General features: G+C 39.4%; 1 protein-coding gene across 1 annotated transcript in view; it reads right to left on the bottom strand.

Annotated features, from left to right (window-relative positions):
• Positions 1 to 24,350, bottom strand: part of LOC134534714 (lysosomal acid glucosylceramidase-like) — a 42,923-nt gene that overhangs the window by 9,122 nt on the left and 9,451 nt on the right. Inside the window, exons 4-8 of the mRNA XM_063373194.1 lie at positions 17,052 to 17,205; positions 10,058 to 10,218; positions 6,792 to 7,029; positions 5,157 to 5,301; positions 4,355 to 4,425 (exon numbers count right to left, since the gene is read on the bottom strand). Of these exons, the coding sequence (XP_063229264.1) occupies positions 4,355 to 4,425; positions 5,157 to 5,301; positions 6,792 to 7,029; positions 10,058 to 10,218; positions 17,052 to 17,205 (769 nt within the window). The remainder of the gene's footprint in view (positions 1 to 4,354; positions 4,426 to 5,156; positions 5,302 to 6,791; positions 7,030 to 10,057; positions 10,219 to 17,051; positions 17,206 to 24,350) is intronic.

The raw sequence follows: 24,350 nt of genomic DNA, 5'->3' as shown, positions 1-24,350 counted from the left end.
CTTCACCCCCAAGCCGGTCATGTGCCAACAAGCAGTTTTAGTAGTTAGTGGTTAGTTGTAATGTGCAAGCGAATAATAAATAGCTCAAATTAACTTAAACCAGATGTCTTCCACGTGGGACATCTTGAAACACAGTTTTCTGTCCATGGTGTAACCATTCATGTGTTAAGTTTTTATAGCTGAGAGCGAGGCAGGATTTTGGCATCCTTTCTGTAATAGAGATACAAGGTAATATCGTGTCAGCTATGTGGGTGACGTCACACCTCGCAGTAGTCGTCCAGGTTCTCAGTGTACATGAAATAACATAGAGCAGTGCCTTAAACAACTATTTTTACTATCAGTGAGACCATTATCAATTTATTTTAAATTTAATCAAATTAAACCAAACAATTTTGTATCTGCCGTCACGGGCGTCTCTAGCCGGGGGGAGGGGGGACGTGGGGGACACGTCCCCCCCCCCCCAATATTTTCAAGTACAACCAGTAGTTTTATAGTATTTTAATTTTTATAAAATATGTGTATTACATTAATGAAATAAATTAGTAGATCATGTGTCAGCTAATATCTACACACAAAGCATATGATTGAAAAAATAAGTAATTTTTCCTTCTCTTCTTAGAAATGTGTTCTTCGAAAAAACCCTAACACGTAGGAGAATAACTGTGTATCTCAGGAGTATTATGTTCGACGGGCGTCACTTTGAAAGCCAATAAGAACATGAGATGCTGCTATCGTTATCTGTACGTTCCAGTAATATGATCCGACGCCCTTCAATCAGCTCATACACACACACCTACACACACATCAATATGCCAGTTCCGAAGCTTCCTATTGTAGGAGTGGTTGTGGTTTTAGTTACTCGCGAATTTAGGTGTTATATATATTAATGAAAACATGGATAAGTTCGTTATTAAAATTAAGAAGCGTAAATGTGAGGAAGAATCAACAAGTACACAATTACATGAATATGAAAGTAATGTTGAAGTACGAACTTCAGTGCGTGTTCCTGAAAGTGCTGGCTCTAGTGTTACTTTAAATGATGCAGATAAGAATTTGTTTCCAAATCAACCACTTCAACTGCCAGATAACTTTCCTGTTCAAAACCTAAAAGAACGAACCCTGCAGTTTCAGATTTCGTGGTTTAAAGACTTCAAATGGCTAAGTATTGAACAAAACGTAAACGGTATTATTTGTTTCTACTTTAATCGATATTGCCATTTAAATCCAGAGAAAATACTTGTGAAGAAAATGGAGAATTCATTCACAGCGGACGGTTTCAAGAATTGGAAGAAAGCTCTGGAAAGATTTCGAGCTCACGAAAAATCTGATTCTCATAAACAAGCTGTTTTAAGTTATCGTCAGTTAAGTCAGCCTATCGAAATGTAACTAAGTTCTGTTAAACAACAAGAACATAAAATAGCTAAAGAATGCCTTCAAAAATATTGAGCTCTATTAGATTTTTAGGGAGGCAAGGTTTGGCAATAAGGGGCCATGTGTCAGAAAGTGGAAACCTACAGTTCTTATTAAATCTGCGATCAGAGGATGTCCCTGATCTGAATGGGTGGATTAACAAACAGAGAGAGAAGTTTAGTTCTGAAGAAATTCAGAATGAAATGCTTAGTATGATGGCAAATTAAATTGTTAGGTGTATTTGTTACAGTGTTCGTTCACAAGAACTTCCAATATTTTCCGTTATCTGCGACGGTACCCGCGATATAAGTGGTACCTATTGAGCAATTAAGTATTTGCATTCGTTGGGTAGACGCGGATCTTGAACCACATGAAAGTTTTCTGGGACTTTACAGCACAACAGACACAACAGGTAGGGCTATAGCATATTAACTAGACTAAATCTACCTGTCAGTATGCTCCAGGGACAGACATATGAGAGGGCTGCCAATATGAGCGGTATATATAATGGAGTGCAATCGGTAATTAAAACGAGGCAGCCATTAGCACTATTTGTACATTGTGGTGCTCATTGTGTGAATCTGGTGATAAGGGAAAGTTGCGAAGTCTCTGCCTGTTCTAAAAATGCAATGCAATGGGCTCATGAGTTAGGTGTCTTGTTTTCTCACTCATTTAAAGCACAAGGAAGGTTTGTTTCTGTAGTTGAATCTAAATCACAAAGGTCCAATAGGTAATATCAGTAAATTAAAACCACTCTGCCCTACAAGATGGTTGTATAGAGGTAACCAAATTCGAGAAATTTTAGATAAATATGACATTATTCTAGAAACATTAAGAAATTTCTGAAACCGAAAAGCAACTTACAAGAGCTCCTGGTCTATTGGCTCACTTTGAATGCAGCACAACCCTATTGGATCTATTATTAGGGAAGAAAATAATTGACATGTTGGAGTTTCTGAATAAGTCATTTTAAAGTCGGCAGCAAACTGTATCAGGATTGATTAAGGCTGTTGAAATTGTTTCAGAAAGTATTCAAAACTTTCGCAACGAAGCAAGTTTTGAGGAAATAATGCAAGGAGCGAATGAAAAAATAGAAAAATGTAATTTGAATCCCATTTCATTGCCAAGAATGAAGAGAATACCAAGAAAGTACATAGGTTCGGGAGAAGATTGGGTTCCTGAAGATATCAATGTTTATTATGGGAAAGAATATTTTGACATAATTGATGCAGCTCTGAAAGGTCTAGAATCGACATTTGCTCAGGTCGATCTCTTGCGCCTTCGGAAATTAGAAGATACATTGTTATCGAGTATGGATGAACAAAACCTTACCAGTCTACTTCGCAATTATTCAGAAGTAGATGTCGCATCGTTTTCAGTTGAGGTGAAAATGTTTCTACAGAAGTATCTTTGAATATATATACTGTATAGAAGTCGCGAGTGGATAGGATTTACTCTACGTTTTTCAGAAGCTTATGATGAGCAGCTTGGGAACTTCACCGCTGCAGTGCGCTGCCGTAACGCCCTGTATCGTCTTAGTTGTTATTTACACGTTAGAGCGCAGCGCTGTCGCCCGCTGTCATTCCCCGCTCCCCTCATCAATCATTCACTGCAGCTCAACGTCGTTCAACAGGAGGGGGAAGGGGTGTTTGAAGAGTTCGAGACTTGTCCGCTAGGGACCACCACAAGTCGATGCCCTAGAGATGGTGGCGATTGCGGCGGTGAATTAACCAACTACCTCAAAACCGTATTAGAAATTTTAACCTGGGCTGGCGACTTCTATACAGTATATATATTCAAAGGAAGTATGGTGTTTCGTGTGTCAGTGATGTTCGTAATAAGTATATTAAGAAAAATGTCGCCAGAAGTTAGAGCTATGTTTAAGAATGTTGAAAACTTAGTGCGCCTCTTGATTGTGATACCTACTTCTTCATGCAAAGCTGAACGGAGTTTTAGCTCCCTACGAAGACTAAAAACATATTTAAGAAACAGCATGACTCAAAAACATTAAAATAATGTTATCATCTGCCACACACACCAAGATTTGCTAGACCTTCTCAACCTGGAAGAGTTAGCAGCAAGATTTATTGCAGCCAGTGACCGTCGCAGGACAATCTTTGGTCCAATCAGCATTTCAAAATAGGTAAGTGAAGTGATATATGTTAACACAATTCAGTAGTGCCTGTCAGTACATGTGATACGTTTTTGAATTGATTATTCCTCTAAGTTTGTTATCTGAGTACAGAATTCAATTTATAAACAGCTACGACATGACTTTACCACAGATTGTCGCATGAACAAAAAGATATGGTTCAAACTAAAACTTGACAGAGGTAGTATTAAAAAATTTTTTGATGTTCCCACCAAAATTTATTTGCCAGAGACGCCCATGTCTGCCGTACCAAGTAATTTTAAAAAGTAAACATTGTGCAAAAATTTGTTTATGGAAACAAGTTATCATCCAGGAGAAATTACACAAAACAAAAGTAGGTGTTTATCTTTGTCAACCATTAAATGCTCCATAAATGTACTTATATTTGAATTTTTTTAATTTGTTACACACTTGCAATGAAAAATTTATGGAGGCTATTTTAATAATTACCAAACTAGTGGTAGAGTAGTAAAATCGATATAAAAATGTGGAACAAAAGTTTTTTTTCAGATTATTTGAGTTTAAATATGGGCTATTATTTATTTCTTAGCGTTATATGGAGAATGTGTTTTCATATTTATTAATTGCCTTATTGATAAATAAATTAGGTATAATATTTAAATCTGCAGCTATTAGTGATAATTTTCTTCTCACACTGTACACATTTAAAGCAAAATTATTGATTCGTAGTCAGAAGAGCTTAAACCATGACTATATTGGCATTGCAAAACACACATATGTACTTCCTGTAAGTCATTGAAAATGATATCTGCTCAAACGTAAGTTACTCACCTGCAAAATACTGGTGCCATAACGTTCTCCCTTTTCCCAGTTCCCCAGATCTTTGACGAATATGGTATGAACTATAACATTTAAAAATAAATTAGAACATAATTATTTCACACTAACTATTTTAAGCAATAATTAATTTTAGAATGTAAGTTGGTATAATTATTAATGATTTGTTTTTACTAAGTGCATACTGAGATTGCTTTTGTTGTTGATGTGTGTATTTCAAATATGAAGTACTAAATTTCTAAGTAATTGGCTGCAGTAATTGAGTTTTCTATCTGAACTAAACATTCATGAATGCTCATCTCATACAAATGCCTATATTTTTTAATTAGTTACCTGCAGGAGCTTTTGCTTACTTGTATGTTTAATTTTCATTCAATGTCATTTGCTATTTATGTAGGCTGAGAATTTCTACATAGGGCTGGTTATCTCTGGGCACTATTTTGGCTGCGTTGGTCAAATATCCCTGACATTCCTTTCAAAACGGAAATTAATTAAATGGTGCGTAAGTTACGTCTGTATGTTCAAATGACTGTGTATGTTATACTGCAATGTGTAATGTTTTCTATAATTTTGTGTTTTGTACATAAATACAGTGTCAACAGAAGTAATTAGGAAAACCATTTTTTTTTTTTTTTTTTTTTTTAACCAAAACCAACTTCTTTCATAGCCAAACCATAGCTATCTAGTTTACGCACCACCTGTGGCCTATCTATCTTGCATTGAGTATTTTACAGTGTAATTTTGCTTGGTTGCGGAAATAGAAAGGGTGTTAAAATGGTCACAAGTCTCTACTTACGATCACATGCTTCAGTGTAGAGAATGAACCTGTCTGGGAACTCGTGGTGTGTTTTTGTAAGGATTGCCGGGTCGCTGCCAGTATCCGAGTAGTAGTGAACAGCGATTCCAGACACATAGTTGCTAGTTGTCTTGTTGCCAAGCACCTGTTCAAAATACATAGCATGCAACATGATATGTATTGTAACTTATATTTTATCACTTCATATCATAAAATTCTCATGCAACAAGCTGGAGGTATGCAGATTTCATTTCGGAGGGGGGGGGGGGGGGAGATAGAAAATTTTCCTGTTGTTGCTTTCTAATTTTTTTTGGTCGGAGTGATAGATTACCTATTTAGGATTTCAGGGAAGGGAGATACCCCCATCTCCTCTCCTGCATACATCTATACGTCTCTGGTAGCAAACAATTTCATCTAATAGATCAGGATGGTCAGACTTTAAAATTATAAAAACGTGGTGGGCCAAATGGTAATTTATGTGCTCATTTTAATATCAACAACAAACACTTGCCCTTTTTTTTTTTTTTTTGCTGATTTCATGCAATTTTGGTTTATGTGCTAGAAAGTACTGACTGCAGGGAACTGAGGATTTTATCAGTAAAATCACAGGTCTCATCTACAACATTTAAAGAGTAAGTATAGTTTACAAATAGACTATGCGCATATAAGTTATTATGTGTAATTCAACTTTATGCAATGCTTCCTGCCATCTTTTATTGCAAGAAAAGAAAAGAAAATATGTAAAATAGATGAATCAATGTTAGTTTAGTCTGGTCTGATGATAATCAGGCGACCTTTGGGATTTAGTCTAATTGCATTGCTTTGCAGCACTAAGCAAAATAAAAATAGGTTATGAAAACATGTTATTAGTGTTAGTACTTACTTTTGCCTTAAAAAAAATTGTAGACTTTCAGAAGTCAACTGGAGTTGCTTGGCTTCTGGGTTGTAGCTGTGTCAAAAACGATGATTTCACTTATGTTTCGATCGACAATGCAGTCGCAATCATCAGGTTAACAATTTCCTACCGAAACTCTTGGAAATTCTCCTGCCTTTAAATACTCCCGTCTGAGACGGGAGTGTTTCCTGATTTGGCTGCAGTTGACCCTGACATCAGTGACATATAAAACATCAGCCGAAAGTCTAGCCAGTGTGTACAGGATTCCATGTTCGTATGGCGAAGTGTTCATAGGACAAACTGGCAGCGAATCATCACTAGGTAATTGATACCCTGATGATGGCGACTGCAAGGTCGACCATAAAATCGGCGAAATTTTCGTCTTCAATGCGACTACAATCCAGAAGCTAAGCTACTCTGTGAATAGCGAATGTCGAAGGGAGGTTTGATTTGTGAAATGTCAGCTCTTTGAGAGTATCTCTCTAAAATAGAGCAGGAAAAAATTATAAATAAAAACAAATGACTGCCGAGAAAGTATTTATTTGTTGATACACCAGGTTGTGTTGGCGCCGAAAGAATCCGGATATCCTTACATATATTGTTTCTCAACGCTTTTAGCGTCGAAATTAAGGATCCTTTATCAGCAAAGGACACGTCCTTTATATTCGGAGTGAGCCGTCATCTCAACAGAGGCATGCAGCTGGTCAAGAGAGAAGTAAACTATTCGTCAGTGTCCTCACCGTCTCGGCCCACTTCGGAAGGAATGGTCTGTTGTCGTCCATGATCATCAGCTTGAGGTAGTCGTAGCCTGCCTTGTGCAGGGTTGGACCCAGATGCTGCGCTATCCAGTCCCTCTGCTGCTCCGCGGTCCAGCCCATGGAGATGATTCCAGAGGGAAAGATGTTACCTTGAGTCGGTTCATTCTGGGCAGTCACTCCCCAGTAAGTCACATTCTCCTTGGCGTACGCGTCGAAGTACCTGATAACCATGATATACTTGAAATAAGGAAGGGGAGCCAGCACTCTTTTATTCAATAGAAGAGAAATATGTCTTTGATTTCACTACTCTTGAAATTCTTAAAACTAAAATCTTATCCCCCGTGTCTTGGGGTAGCCTACTTACTGAATGCTTGATCATAATCTGATAATCTGACTAAATCTATGGTTTATTATAGTCTTTTATCATCTATTATTCTTTTAGGTCATGTGTTGTGGATCATGCTTCAGCGATCAGCTTTTTAGTCTTAACCTTTTTTGTTGACTTAATTGAGGTGTAGTTTACATTTGAAGTTTCGATGGACAGTCTAATTCTTTCATTTAATATAGACACAAGTGTTTTTTTCTTTCACTTTCTGTCCATACTGCTCACTAAATCGTGAATAATAAAAATCAGCCCTGACGTCGTCCGACCGAAGGCCACCCTAAAGCCCGACCTGCAACCGCTAGTATCCGACCCCGCTAACGTAACGCACCCCTAGCCATGGCCCACCCGAGTCAGGCGAGCACCGGAACAAAAGGTATCATTAAAGACCATGCCCTAATGAACCAACCACCACGGTCCCTGTGTATTATAAATTTAACATAATTTAATAGCAACATCACGTTTAATTAAAAACCCCGTGCAAGGGAAGTGCGACAGTGCGACGTAGGAGCGCCCGAGCCACTCAAGTGTGAATTTTTATTAATACATTTGTCAGTGCTCCCCTTGCGGCCTTCAGCCTAAATTAAATAAAGTAGTGTGTGACATAATTATAACCTCCCAATTTTTGTATATCATTTGTCACTGGAGCAGTCAACAAGTGACGAACAGTCTCCAGTGTGACTCGCATTATTCAAACTTAATTAATGTAAACTTGTTAAACCCAATTCCCAAAAACATATCTGTATATTAGGTTAATTTTTATTATTTAATATGTGAATTTAGAGTCACTTTCAATCTCTTATTAATTTAATAATTTCCGAATAACAGAACTTTAGAAACTTTGGCGCGAGAGGATGCTGAGCCCTCCCCTCGCGCCAGGACCAGACGCCAGTACCGAGCGACTCGCGGACCGGGACGGACGTGCGTCCCACGGGGAGTCTTCAACCTTTGTCTTCACCGCATTCACTCCTGGTAATTATAGTCACTCTACAAAACCTTTTCGTATTTAACTCCCCGTGTGAACCCGGTCCTTTTACGGCGTAGGGACTATCCCAGCCGCTTAAACGTAAACTTCCCGCACAACGCATTACGCGGGGCAGTGCAGCATACGGCGCGGGCCGACTCCCGCAACCACAGACTTTCGGGTAATCGCCGTGTGCACAGGCACCGACAACAATGGTTTAAAGACTTTTAACGAATTTCATAGCGAGCCGCGGTCCACACAAGTGGGCCCGGGCGTCGCCGTTCGCAATTTTCGGGATTGGCCGCCTCCAATCGAACTCCCTCCCTCAACCTCGACTGGCGTGAGGACTTAATATTAGTGACGGCGCGTCAGAGCGCCCAATGTCAACTTAGTGTAACTTGTGTAGGGAAGATTAGTATGCATAGTGTAACTGTAAGTGTAACTGCCGATTTCAATTAAACGTCCGCCCCGCACACTCCGTGCGCGACGTGTATATGACAGTGTAAAACCAGACTCGTGTACGTTATTTTGTGACCTTCCATAATCCAGTCAGGGATCAGCGTGCTATGCTGTGTAGGGCCAGTAGTGTATCAATAGCCAGGGACCCCTCCCACCACGACCACCGCCGCCGTTCCTAGCGGGCTACGCAGTGGCATTCGCACCCAACGACCCAACTCGTGGTTGGCCACCGAGCTAGCCTGGCGCCCTCCCGGACAAATTTTCTGTAACAACCAGCCTTCCCGCTAGGAACTACACCGGACCTAGCGAACACGAGAACCCGGACGACGGAAGCCCTAAATTATGTACAAACGGAAGAATAAACTTAGTGATGATATTATTTACATAATGTCACTTGATTAATATTGTTTTTGCGCACCTCTGTCCCCGAACACCCTTTCATTACGTACTTTGTGTAGTATTAGCATTTGCTATTAAAATTTATTTTAAGGATATCATCCGCGAATCAATAAATATTGGCCGTTTTATAACAATAGTTGATAGTTTTTAAAAGGTTCCATCACTCAATACCAAAGATTTGAAGTGTTTTTGGGAAAATCTAACTTTTATTTTTTTTATGAACGATTTCCTAACAGTAAATAGTTTTATGACAAAGCTCACATACAAACTGTTGATCCAGAATTGTGTAACAAACGATTCCATGTTCTCAATTCATGCTAAGATTGAAAAATAAATTGGAATTTCAGTTTCTCAAAATCATTGAAGTAACACCTCTTTGGAGTGATGAACCCTTTTTTAAATTATCAACATAGATATATGACTCTGTTTAAATCACTGACAGAAGGAAAAAAATCGGAAGATGCAAAATAATTAAGGAAACTAACCCCCTTAACTTAATCGAACTCAACGATCGGCCGATGCATTTGTATACTACGCAAAATTTCCTGAATGAAGATCTCATAGTTTTCTGTTTGAGCTGTTATCAAATTGCCCCTTTTCTGCTACCTAGAAATAGCCATACAATCGTTTTTCTTTGCTTTTGTGGTCATGCATTTTAGACTGGAAGCAGCCAAACATCTGGAGATGTGTGTTGGTTCTGGGTGGGTTATGGGGTGGTTGAGGAGGGGGAGGGGGAGCAAGGGACAATAAGGTGACAATGATGAGATGACAAACAAGAGCGGGCCGAACTGGGCAGGAGTTATTGACTGTCACTTGAAAACCTTTAGTTTGTAATTAAAAATACACAACTCAAAACTCAGACGTGCATGTAGCTACTGCGAGTCTTTTTAAAGTTTAACGCTATTAGATAATGATTTAAAATGGCTGCGTCGCATTTTTTATGTCGCAGTATAGAAGAGTTTGTTTGACATAGGTTTGAATTTAATTTTCGTACTCCAAGTGTAGCTTAAGAGCTACGCCTTTAGTAGTTACTGATGAACTTACTTGACGTAGTAATTGGCCCATGGCTGGTAGTTTTCCGGCAACAGATGACTTGTGCCATAGACTGTGCCATTTTTCTTCATCCAGTACGGTGCGGACCAGGCGGACGCGAAGAGTTTTACCCCTCGCTTGTTCAACTGACGTGCCTTTTTGATGATTGGGATCTGCAAACATTGTTCCACCTGTTTAATGATATCCTTCGGACCTCTGCGCATTGTAATTAATGATAACATTATAACTTCATGTAGGCAGTGATAACTTAAGGGGTGATTTTCCTAATTTACGGATAGTTAACATATTTTACAAAAATAATTTTGTATTTTGCAGAAGATTTAAATTGACTCATTAATACTACTATATTTGATAGTTTTTAATAGGTTCCATCACTCAAATAAGCGTTATTTAATGGTTTTTAGATCCGCGAGAGCCAATTTGTTCAATCCTAGCATGAATTGAGGGCTTGTTATACAGTTTTGAAAAACAATTTGTATGCGATATTGTAAAACTCTTTTATTTTTATAACATTATTCAAAAATAAATATTTTTACAAAAAAGAAAACATTCTATTATTTAATTCAAAAATGTATATAACAACACGATTTCATGCTCTCAATTCATGCTAGGATTGAAATTAAAAAAAAAATGGCCAGGTATTCAAAAACATTAAATAAAAAATTATAAAACTATCATATAAGAGTGAATAACCCATTTTTATATTATTTATATAAAAAAAATCACACATTTACAGAAGCATGATGTTTCAGGACAGCCATAGGCGGAGTCGTAGCATGACCCTATTTACGCAACACAGAGGGCCAGAAGAAGCTTTCAACACTGAGTATATAAACAACAGCCGAACTGCTGTGGAGTTCTGTGGTAGCGATACCATATCGGATTTGCGGGAGCGATAAAAGTGATTTCGGTTGTGGTAGCGATACCAGCGGGTCTACTTCTATTGGTAGAGATACCAGCGGGTCTGCGGGAGCATTGCCACTGAGTTCCATTGGTAGAGATACCAGCGGGTCTGCGAGAGCATTGACACTGATTTCCATTGGTAGAGATACCAGCGGGTCTGCGGGAGCATTGACACTGAGTTCCATTGGTAGAGATACCAGCGGGTCTGCGAGAGCATTGACACTGATTTCCATTGGTAGAGATACCAGCGGGTCTGCGGGAGCATTAACACTGAGTTCCATTGGTAGAGATATCAGCGGGTCTGCGAGAGCATTAACACTGAGTTCCATTGGTAGAGATACCAGCAGGTCTGCGGGAGCATTAACACTGAGTTCCATTGGTAGAGATACCAGCGGGTCTGCGGGAGCATTAACACTGAGTTCCATTGGTAGAGATACCAGCAGGTCTGCGAGAGCATTGACACTGATTTCCATTGGTAGAGATACCAGCGGGTCTGCGGGAGCATTAACACTGAGTTCCATTGGTAGAGATACCAGCAGGTCTGCGAGAGCATTGACACTGATTTCCATTGGTAGAGATACCAGCGGGTCTGCGAGAGCATTAACACTGAGTTCCATTGGTAGAGATACCAGCAGGTCTGCGAGAGCATTGACACTGATTTCCATTGGTAGAGATACCAGCGGGTCTGCGAGAGCATTAACACTGAGTTCCATTGGTAGAGATACCAGTGGGTCTGCGAGAGCATTAACACTGATTTCCATTGGTAGAGATACCAGCGGGTCTGCGAGAGCATTAACACTGAGTTCCATTGGTAGAGATACCAGCAGGTCTGCGAGAGCATTGACACTGATTTCCATTGGTAGAGATACCAGCAGGTCTGCGAAAGCATTGACACTGATTTCCATTGGTAGAGATACCAGCGGGTCTGCGAGAGCATTAACACTGAGTTCCATTGGTAGAGATACCAGCAGGTCTGCGAGAGCATTGACACTGATTTCCATTGGTAGAGATACCAGCAGGTCTGCGAGAGCATTGACACTGATTTCCATTGGTAGAGATTCCAGCAGGTCTGCGAGAGCATTGACACTGATTTCCATTGGTAGAGATACCAGCAGGTCTGCGAGAGCATTGACACTGATTTCCATTGGTAGAGATACCAGCAGGTCTGCGAGAGCATTGACACTGATTTCCATTGGTAGAGATACCAGCGGGTCTGCGAGAGCATTAACACTGAGTTCCATTGGTAGAGATACCAGCGGGTCTGCGAGAGCATTGACACTGAGTTCCATTGGTAGAGATACCAGCGGGTCTGCGGGAGCATTAACACTGAGTTCCATTGGTAGAGATACCAGCAGGTCTGCGAGAGCATTGACACTGATTTCCATTGGTAGAGATACCAGCGAGTCTGCGAGAGCATTAACACTGAGTTCCATTGGTAGAGATACCAGCGGGTCTGCGAGAGCATTAACACTGAGTTCCATTGGTAGAGATACCAGCAGGTCTGCGGGAGCATTAACACTGAGTTCCATTGGTAGAGATACCAGCGGGTCTGCGGGAGCATTAACACTGAGTTCCATTGGTAGAGATACCAGCAGGTCTGCGAGAGCATTGACACTGATTTCCATTGGTAGAGATACCAGCGGGTCTGCGGGAGCATTAACACTGAGTTCCATTGGTAGAGATACCAGCAGGTCTGCGAGAGCATTGACACTGATTTCCATTGGTAGAGATACCAGCGGGTCTGCGAGAGCATTAACACTGAGTTCCATTGGTAGAGATACCAGCAGGTCTGCGAGAGCATTGACACTGATTTCCATTGGTAGAGATACCAGCGGGTCTGCGAGAGCATTAACACTGAGTTCCATTGGTAGAGATACCAGTGGGTCTGCGAGAGCATTAACACTGATTTCCATTGGTAGAGATACCAGCGGGTCTGCGAGAGCATTAACACTGAGTTCCATTGGTAGAGATACCAGCAGGTCTGCGAGAGCATTGACACTGATTTCCATTGGTAGAGATACCAGCAGGTCTGCGAAAGCATTGACACTGATTTCCATTGGTAGAGATACCAGCGGGTCTGCGAGAGCATTAACACTGAGTTCCATTGGTAGAGATACCAGCAGGTCTGCGAGAGCATTGACACTGATTTCCATTGGTAGAGATACCAGCAGGTCTGCGAGAGCATTGACACTGATTTCCATTGGTAGAGATACCAGCAGGTCTGCGAGAGCATTGACACTGATTTCCATTGGTAGAGATACCAGCAGGTCTGCGAGAGCATTGACACTGATTTCCATTGGTAGAGATACCAGCAGGTCTGCGAGAGCATTGACACTGATTTCCATTGGTAGAGATACCAGCGGGTCTGCGAGAGCATTGACACTGAGTTCCATTGGTAGAGATACCAGCGGGTCTGCGGGAGCATTAACACTGAGTTCCATTGGTAGAGATACCAGCAGGTCTGCGAGAGCATTGACACTGATTTCCATTGGTAGAGATACCAGCGAGTCTGCGAGAGCATTAACACTGAGTTCCATTGGTAGAGATACCAGCAGGTCTGCGAGAGCATTGACACTGATTTCCATTGGTAGAGATACCAGCGGGTCTGCGAGAGAATTAACACTGAGTTCCATTGGTAGAGATACCAGTGGGTCTGCGAGAGCATTAACACTGAGTTCCATTGGTAGAGATACCAGCAGGTCTGCGAGAGCATTGACACTGATTTCCATTGGTAGAGATACCAGCGGGTCTGCGAGAGAATTAACACTGAGTGCCATTGGTAGAGATACCAGTGGGTCTGCGAGAGCATTGACACTGAGTTCCATTGGTAGAGATACCAGCAGGTCTGCGGGAGCATTAACACTGAGTTCCATTGGTAGAGATACCAGCGGGTCTGCGAGAACCTTGACACTGATTTCCATTGGTAGAGATACCAGCGGGTCTGCGAGAGCATTAACACTGAGTTCCATTGGTAGAGATACCAGCGGGTCTGCGAGAGCATTGACACTGAGTTCCATTGGTAGAGATACCAGCGGGTCTGCGAGAGCATTAACACTGAGTTCCATTGGTAGAGATACCAGCGGGTCTGCGAGAGCATTGACACTGAGTTCCATTGGTAGAGATACCAGCGGGTCTGCGGGAGCATTAACACTGAGTTCCATTGGTAGAGATACCAGCGAGTCTGCGAGAGCATTAACACTGAGTTCCATTGGTAGAGATACCAGCAGGTCTGCGAGAGCATTGACACTAATTTCCATTGGTAGAGATACCAGCGGGTCTGCGAGAGAATTAACACTGAGTTCCATTGGTAGAGATACCAGTGGGTCTGCGAGAGCATTGACACTGAGTTCCATTGGTAGAGATACCAGCAGGTCTGCGGGAGCATTAACACTGAGTTCCATTGGTAGAGATACCAGCGGGTCTGCGAGAGCATTGACACTGAGTTCCATTGGTAGAGATACCAGCGGGTCTGCGGGAGTGATAGGCGAGTTTGTTTGGTAGAGATACCATATATCTGCGGGAGAGATAACAGTGATTACTGTTGTAGCAATGCCAGCATGTCTGTGGGAGCGATAACGATGACTTGTTGGTAGCGATACCAGCAGATATGCGGGAGTGATGATAGCGAGATCTGTAGGTAGCGATACTAACAGGTTATCAGTAACGATAACAGAAAGTTCTGTTGGCAACGATGCCAATTTAAATCTGTGGGAGCGATAACTGTAAATGCTGTTGGTAGCGATACCAGTTTATTCTGTTGGTACTGATACCATTGGCCTGCGGGAGCGAAGGAAGTAAGTTCTGTTGGTAGCGATAGCTGCGGGTCTACAGGAGTGATGACAGTGATTTCGATTGTGGTAGCGATACATGCGGGCCTGTGGGAGCGATATATGAGATACATTGAAGCGTTAACAGTATTTTGTTGTAGGAGCGAATTTGGTTTGGCAGCGATACCATATGGGATTCGTTGAAATTGTAACCCTTCTTCCTCCTTAATTGGAAGAGGGGTTGCGTCCCCGACTCACTCTGGGCGCGAAGGGAAAAAATAAATATTAAAACCAGGCAATAAAAGCTAAACAATATAAATTCCCCACACCACTGCCCAGGGGTCAGGCCAAAAAATTCAAAGGCTATAATAGCAGAGTACCCATTAAACAAACAAGAGGCAAGACTTTGGACGTATGTTATTAAAAAATAGAAATTTGCAAAAATAATTTTTACTATACATAACCATACAAGCTTAGTTACAAAAGCTGACGTTAATAATGGCAGCATCTTATCCCCATTTACGATACTAACAATAACCTTTAAAAAATCGTAAAAATATAAATACTGATAACAAGTATAAAAATATATAAGGGCGTGAGGCGTGGCCACTATAAAATATCAAAATTTACTGACTGCCCTAATACCAAAAATCAAACAAGACAATCAATACAAATATATAAAAAATCTACAAAAATAATACTGAAGTACAAACAAATTATTTAAATAAAGTTCTTAAACTCTCAATCAACGGTTTAGTCTTTCTTCAGATGTTCGTTGCTAAAGACTTGCCAAAAAAACAAAGTTAATATCCTAGGCGTGCGCTGGCTTCCTGACCTTCCTCACCAACTCCAGAGTCTAATGCCACGCCGGGCCATAGGTACGAATTCACAAAGGCGTGAACGATGATCAAAAAAAATTATCTTATTTTTTTTTAAGGGAAATGTAGCAAAAACTCTTCACGTAACATAACTATGTTACCACAGAAGTATTTATCATATACTTCAAACAAAGTCTTACTTCTTTATTAACTTGCCAATGATTTCATAAAAACGTAGAATGGCCGCACCAACCAACATCAGGCTGCGCATGTAGTCCAATACCGATCGTATACTTTTAATAATACTGCACAAGCTGATATATTAGCTAAATGCAACTTTAAGTATGCCAATTCCGAAGACAAAGTCTCAAAAACAAATTGCAAAATGTTCGTTTCTTCCAAACTTATACTTTTATTACAACTACAGGCAAACGGGCGACCTTTTTTAAAAAATCCCACACTGGAACAACGTGTGAAACAAATGGGCCTCTTCACCAAACTGGCCAATAAAAGTTCCGTCCAAATAAAATTTAGTATGGGAAAATACACAGTTCACTAGGTTTGCCAAAAACCAGTGCAGCACCACGAGGGTAAAAATCAAAATTGCGGCCTCTCTTTACCTTGATAAGTCCAGTATCACAGGGCAAACCATTGCCCTGTCACCCAGCGTGGAGCCTCCATCCCAATACTCTTCGTCGCCCGTTGCCGTCCGGCACACCAGTCCGCGCCGTCACATGGCTCTCTCTTCGACGGTCGCTCGCCACACTCTCGCCCCAGCTGATTTTTTCTTCCCGGCAAGCCGAATGTCTGACGTCATCAGCCAACCGCCGGGCGCTCGCCAAGTGGTATTTACGTGAAACACAATCGATGTTCTTAAACTCATAATCGATAGCTACCAAAAGGCGTATAACTAATTAACAGAAACAAATATAATTTAAAAAAAATTTACAGATAAATTAACATTAATTAAAAAAGGCGTAAAAATACGTGAAATAAAAAACCATATAAAACTAGAGACCAGCAACAAAAATAAATTACAAGTAAAAATGTGGCCCTGCCGGCCACAAAATGTTAACTGTGATTTCTGTAGTGGTAGCGATATAAGCGGGTTTCTGCGAGCGATTACAGCGAGTTTTGTTTGTAGCGCGTACTTTGGTTAGTGATATCAGCGAACAAGTTGATGAGGCGACGATGACATGGAGGAGTTTGTGACGTGGCGTTAGTGACTGAGCCGTGGTCAGCGGTGTGAGAGTATGGACCGACAAATTTGGGCTTGCAAGGTGGATTAATTAAATGAATGGTACATTTTGTGGACATATTTTAGACTGTTTATGATCCCAAAATAATCTGTAAGTAGAAGTGTAAAGAATAAATAGACAATGAATTTACTAACACTGCTTTCCTTAATACATAGCATTAATTTAGGATAAAATCCTGTAACTTGTCAATCCTGCTACAATAATAACTTCTTATACCATTCGTCTTTAATTTCATTACCTTATACTTGTAATCTTCTTCATGCAAAGCAAAGTGCTTCAGTTCTGTGTCATTAGTCACATCATCGTAGGTGTAGTATTTTAAGGCGAAGTCAGATGCTCCAATAGGATTTCTCAAAATCGTGTACTGCGACCCACCTTCGCCAAAATAACTCCTGAAATGCACAAAAATATCATTTTTTCATTTAACAAGCAAATATACACCACTGAAGGAATCAAGAAATGCCCATGATCATAAGGGATGGGAATCAGATAGTAATAATAAATTACATTTTGTAATAAAATATACTAGTCGACCCATGCGGAGTTCCGCAGTGCGCGCCAAATCATTTTGTGTGGCATTCCATTCTTTAAAAATTTGGGAGAAATTACATTTTAAAGAAGAATAGAAAAAGGTAACCGGGTGTTGGTTCAAAAGAAGACATGTAATTGAACACATCAGTACAAATAGTTGTTACAAATTTTATTTACAGAAGTATTGTATTCAGACATACCAATAATATACACGTTTACAAAACCTCTTTAAATACAATGTTGGAAGTAATGATGTGATCATTGTTCACTTTTTGATTGTACGTATCTTCAATACTAGGGGAGAGTGGGATATTGCCGTACATTGAGGTAATGCCGTACAGGCGATTTTAGTTGTCTATAAAGCCACTAGAGCGCTCCGGTTCGTGCTGCTACCTAGTGGAAGCCGTGCTAAACTCTTCTGCAGTGAAAGCTGAGCGATAGTTAGCGTCTGATGTTTTCTTCAACATTTTTTCGTTTTTTTATGTATGGTTTCCTTCTAATTTTTGCTGTTGACTACTTAAGAGGTAAGTGCGATTCTATAACATATAAAATACTTTTAACATTTGTATCGTAATCCTTGTATTTTTAACATTAAAATTAGATATTGGTAACGCTTGTTTTCGTATGTTTGGTTATGCTATGACGCCATATTGAATTTAAGTCGACTCCGGACAATGCCGTACAAAGTGTACGGCATTACCCCTAGGTGCAATCCAACCCAAAGGCTTATAATATGTTATTTTCAGATGGTGAGAAATAGGCCACGGTTGACGCAAAAAGCCAAATGGACCTCTACAGCAATGGAGGCAGCAATTAAGGCTGTTACCGAAGAAGGGAAGAAGCTTCGAGGAACCGCCCGGCAGTATAGTATACCTGTTATGACTCTCTTGAACAGAATAAAAACAAAAAATTCAAGCGCAGCACAGCTAAGGAATAAACCTACTTTCAGCAAAGAACAGGAGGAAGAAATAAAATAACAGGTATTGTGTGTAGCCAAGGTTTTTTATGGACTTTCTACAATTGAGCTAAGAATCCTTGTATTTGAATATGCTGAGGCGAACAGTATTAAACACAAGTTTAATATGGAGACTAAAATGGCTGGCTGGGATTGGCTACAGGAATTCCTTAAGAAAAATCCTACAGTTAGCATTAGGAAACCAGAGGCTACCAGCCTAAGCAGAATTTATGGATTTAATTGGATTGAAGTAAAACAATTTTATGAGAATCTTGAATCTGTTATGGAAAAAAACATATTTGTACCATCTCATATCTACAACTATGATGAAACTGGTATCTCAACGGTCCAGAAACCGGGAAAATCCTTGGTCCTAAGGGGTCAAAACAAGTTGGTTCAGCCACTAGTTGGGAGCGAGGAAAAAATGTCACCGTATGCTGTGCTATGAGTGCTACTGGGTCCTTCATACCTCCTATGTTTTTTTTTCTCCCAGGCAGAGATTTAGTCCACTGTTGAAAAAAGATGGACCAGTAGATGCTGTATACCCGTCAGTGTAGTAAAAATGGATGGATCAATGAAGAATTGTTTGTGGTGTGGTTGAATCATTTTATTTCCTATTCAAAACCTACAAAAGAGAGTCCTGTATTGCTCATAATGGACCAACATACTACCCACACTACTCTTGCTGCTTATAATAAATACAAAGAAAATCACATTGTGGTTGTCACAATCCCTCCGCATACTTCACACTGCTTACAACCACTTGAACTAACTTTTTATAGTAGTTTAAAGACAGCATTTGGTCGTGAGTGTGATTCCTACATGAAAGCCAACACCTTTGTAAAAATAACACGTATGACATTGCACCTCTGTTCAACAAAGCCTACATTAGGACTGCCAGCATGTAAAAGGGTATTTCTGGTTTCAAAAATACAGGAATTTTCCCTCTAGATGCAGAAAAGTTCACTGTAGATGAATTTGCACAGTTACCTAAAGAGTGAACTAGTACAGGTCATCGATGAAGAGGCTGCACAGGAACCAAACAATCAAGAGGTGACTAAAGTAGTAGCTGTACAACAAAACAACCCAAGTGTTGAATCCCAGCCGTCTTCTTCTTACCATACTATGTCTACAACCAGTTCTTCTGTGCATAGTGCCAGTAAAAATCAAGCAGTAGAGAAGTTAAACCATGTACCTTTTTCAAAATTGTCTCCTGTTCCACAACCTAAAACAACTAAACCACATTCAAGAAAGCAACACACTACAGTTTTTACATGCACACCTAACAAAATCGCCTTAGAGTTAGCTGCTCTCGAGAAAAAAAAAGATCTTAAAAGGATAGGAAAATGTGTTGACATGAAACCAAAGGGACAAAGCAGATTTTGAAAAACAAATTCCAAATGCATTTCTGTACCAAAAGTTGATCCTGGGAAGATTAATAAAAAAAGATGCCGTAGAAATATTTCTTTCAGTTAGATATTAATAATATATTAATTCGTTTTTTTAAAAGTAGCCCATATTTGGACCACCATCGAAAACAGATATATTTACACTTTTTTAAAACATGGTTTTGGAAAAGAAAACTTTTTTTTTTTTTTGCATTTGGAACCTTAATTTCTTTTTCAGGAAAGTTTTTAGAAGTGATATCAAAATTATCCATTTTGAGTGAACAGATCAATCAGTAATTACCAAAATGAAAGTGGTAGCCCGTTTTTGGACCTTCTCCTCTAAGCTCTAACATAAGTATGAGTTTATGTTACGTAAATGTAAGGATAATTGTTATGCGGCAATGTGATCAGTTGACTATTCTGCATAAAATTCATAATTTTGAGAACCATTGGTGAAGTTTTACTTTTGCATTCATAATGCCTTAAGTAATCGTCGTATCGGACTTAAATAAATTTGAGGACTGACTGCACGAGCGACTGGTGTGGATTGTACGAGTGTTTGTTGTGAGGAGAGTCTTGGTGTAATCCATTTTGGTCCTGGTTCCCCATATTGAAAAAAACCTTAATTGTTATACAAAATAAATCGGAATAAAATATAAAATTTATAAAAATAATTAAACACAATTTTATGAAATTTTAATAAACTAAGCACTTACACTTGAGTAATAGACCTTGGAGTCCTTGGTTTAAATCGCGAAGAGCTCATTTGATTAAAAATGGTGACAGGTCCTTCTCCCTAGGTGACTACTTGCAGACTGACCCCCCCCCCCCCTCTACTGCCAGGGAAGATATATTATGCCAACCAATAAGATGTCATGGTGGCCATATTGGATATGCCATCTTTTGTCCGTCTGCTAAAGTTTATTGCCACCATATTTGTTTATTTTTTACTGTATATCGCAGTAGTATCATTCACAAGTTGTAGCATCTGCCATCTTGGCCGACATATTGAAAGTATGTAATTGTTAATATAAAAATTCGGAAAAATTTCAAAAAATCATCAAAATACTTATTAGTATATTTATTCATTTGTTCGATTTATTTTCCTTGGTTTGATCCTTGTTGAATGCTAAGAAAAAAATGTTATTTTAGTTTAAAAATAAATGGTTAATTAAATACATCAAATAACATTTTATTGTAAAATTCTAAGTCCCAGGCTTATGAAATAAAACAACATTATATTTATTACATAAATTCTACAATACTAGATGTACAAACAAAATACTAATTTTCCATAATTTTCTTTAAATCCCCATGGTTGTGTAACCAGTCTTGTCTTGGCATATCTTTTCCGATTATCTCTTCGCAATGGTTGATTTTGACACGTCACCCTTGTGCCTCACTGGAGCTGGGTGGTTGTGGCAGTAGTATTAAAAATACTTTAAATTGCTACAATGTGTGAAAATCGTATTGCAGTATATGCAACAGTAGCCTATTAGAGGTGATGATGGCACAACAAAACGGTAGATATCAAATCAGTAGATATTGAGGTTGTTACTGGAACTGCTGCTAACGAAAATGTATCTGTTGAATATTTTTGTACCTTTGAGATGGTAGGCAACGTTGGAGCTATTCTTGTAGGTCAGTGGTTCCCAAACTTTATCAGCTGGTGACCCACCTTTCCTTTCGCGACCCCTTTACAAGTTGAAAAATTCCGGCGACCCCCTTGTGTCACAGAAAGACAAAGAAATTATTTAATTAAAAGACTACGTTAATGGTATTTTCTATTTTGGTACAATTATCTATTATTCGGATCTACACTCTGCAGGAAGCCGCGAGAGTTTTGAAAGTAAGTACGAGGTAAGTTGGTAAGGCTACGTGCGACTTAACTTGGACGCCAACTCGCGCGGGCCAAACTGCGTCGGCGACGGCCACGTTGCCACGCCGCATTGTCGTTGCGGCGACAGGAAGCGACAGGAAGCGACCCGCGCGCGCCACCCGCCGCCGCCCGCAATGTTCTTTTGTTTCAACTCTCATCTCACCCAGTTAAGCGTATAGTCACCGATGAGTACGGACGTCATTCTTTTGTTTTTCACTTGCGCGTTTGTAAAATGGATAAGTTTCTCAAAAGATCGCAGCCTTCAACATCTGGTACGAGTGTCAATAGCGGTGGTGGTGAAACAAACCCAAAAAAAAAAAAAAAAAAAAAAAAAAAAAAAAAAAATATATATATATACATATATATACATATATATATTTCTATATATATATATATATATATATAGACATTACGATGACAGATTTGAAATACGGGTTCACAGTCATAAATAATAAACCTCAATGTGTAATTTGCGGCGATGTTTTATCACGTGAGAGTATGAAACCGTCAAAGCTTATGCGGCATCTCACAACCAAGCATAAAAAAGAAGCTGATAAGCCGTTGGATTTCTTTGAACGAAAGTTGAAAGCTCTTAGTCAGCAGCAAAATACTATGATTCAGGTAATAAATATGGTTTTAAGAAGTCAGCTGTTTACTTTTAGTAAAAGTACTTTGTTTTTGTAGTGTTAGAACCTTGCCTTTTTCTTTCAGCCGGCGACCCCCCGAGTAAGGCTTCGCGACCCCCCTCGGGGTCGCGACCCACAGATTGAAAAACACTGTTGTAGGTGATAAGTCAGGCTGTGCTGTCTATCATATTGTAACGCTGTAGAATTTTACGTGAAGAGTTTATTGAACTTGGTTTTTCACAGTGGTGCTTTGTGAGCCCGCTTGAGTGCCTGATGTTGGCTAGCGACACTCGGGTGTCGTTTTTTTTCTTCGCGGCGCGGTAGAGTGCTAACGCTCTCTGTTTTTCTGGGACGGTGGCGTGATTTGCCGTCCGAGACCTGGCCAGCTGCGGGCAGTTTCGGCATCGCAGTCTGGAATTTCCATGAAAAAAATGATGAGAGTGAATTTTTACGATGCGTGTGCATCATGCAATGACATTTTCACACGATGAAAAAAAGGCTACATGCAAATAAATATTATACATGTGCTTTTAAATATTATTCTTTAGTGATTGATACTGAACACGGGTCCATATAACTATATATATATATATATATATATATATATATATATATATATATTTATCATCAATATTAGTGATAGTAATTGTTTTTATAAAAATTTCATGTGAATTTTCAAGTGTATTTGTATAAGTGAGGTTATGTTCCCGTATATATAATTTATTTTCATTATAAACAAAAATATTACATTATTATTTGATAAATAATTGAAATTAATAAAAAGGGTAATAATTCATCATATGTATTGATTTTCATTATTAATGAAAATTAATCGCGACTATTTTACATAGTGAAATACATTTATAGACTTGTTTATATTAATATCGAATACTGAGTATTTATTTAAAAATTTTAATTTGATTGAATTTATAATTTACCAACCGTATTTATAATATCACTTAAGTCGTTTCATTGTTATCTTTCTATTAATAATTTGTTGCAAAATTAAAGTAAGTTTTTTTAATCATGCCAAGTAAGTATAACTTCAAATGCGCATACAAAAGTATACACACTTCTTTTAATTTTAATTTTAATACCACAGGACTTTCAGTGATGAACATTCGTGATGGGGCCTTGTGGCTAAGACTGCATTTCACTCAGTAATTTATTCCCGCTCATGCTACACCATCCAGGGACACAGTGGCTAAACAGCAATACAGAAACTGCTTCCAAAGCGATTCGAACCCACATGTCCATATATTATTTGTTTTATTTGACCAAACAAGCATGGTGTTGATTTTCTTTCTCAGCCCCAAAACTATTTTTCTTCTAACTTATATAACATGAATTGTAATTTCAGATTTATCATTCCAATGAAAAACAAGTTACGATTGTCACCTCTGAAGGTAGTAGGCAGAAATCTTTCGCTTGGGACTGTATGAGTTCTGCAAGGCTCCCCGAACAACGAGGCCCAGTTTTTTGCGATGATTACAATGCGGTTTGCGGCACACCCTGAACAGGTAGTGTCTCAACGGGCAACTGGTATTATCACAGTACTAAAATATGTATAATTTGGTTAGGTATTATCTAGTTTTTATTTTGCTCTGAAACATCCTTGATCTCGGTATACGGCATTTGGTGGGAGTAATCTTGCGAATGCGACGGAAATGTGTACCAGGAACAAGGGAAAGTAGAGAAAAGCGCGTGCCATTCAATTTCTCGGCACAGTCTGCAGCTTGTGCTGCAGCGTGTCATAAATATTTCCAAGGCGTTTGAAAAGAGAGAAAGGGAGAAAGAGAAAGAAGAAACAGCTGTTTACCATTCGTTCCTCTAACAGTCGACTTGCACAGCACGATGCATTGTCACGTGGCTTTTCTAATACGTTATAAATACCTTGTGACATAATAATCTATACTAATATTATAAAGCTGAAGAGTTTGTTTGTTTGTTTGAACGCGCTAATCTCAGGAACCACTGGTCCGATTTGAAAAATTCTTTCAGTGTTGGATAGCAGCTACATTTATCGAGGAAGGCTATAGGCTATATTATATTATCAATAACATTAGGGATCCTTACTAAAAGTTCAATTTAGAATCAAATACGTTGGAGGGGGTTATATACAACATGCAGTACACGTACGTAGTGTGTGTTGACAATG

This window comes from Bacillus rossius, chromosome 8, assembly GCF_032445375.1.
Source record: "Bacillus rossius redtenbacheri isolate Brsri chromosome 8, Brsri_v3, whole genome shotgun sequence".
NCBI classification, from domain to species: Eukaryota; Metazoa; Arthropoda; class Insecta; order Phasmatodea; family Bacillidae; genus Bacillus; species Bacillus rossius.
This window is presented reverse-complemented; position numbering and strand designations above follow the sequence as displayed.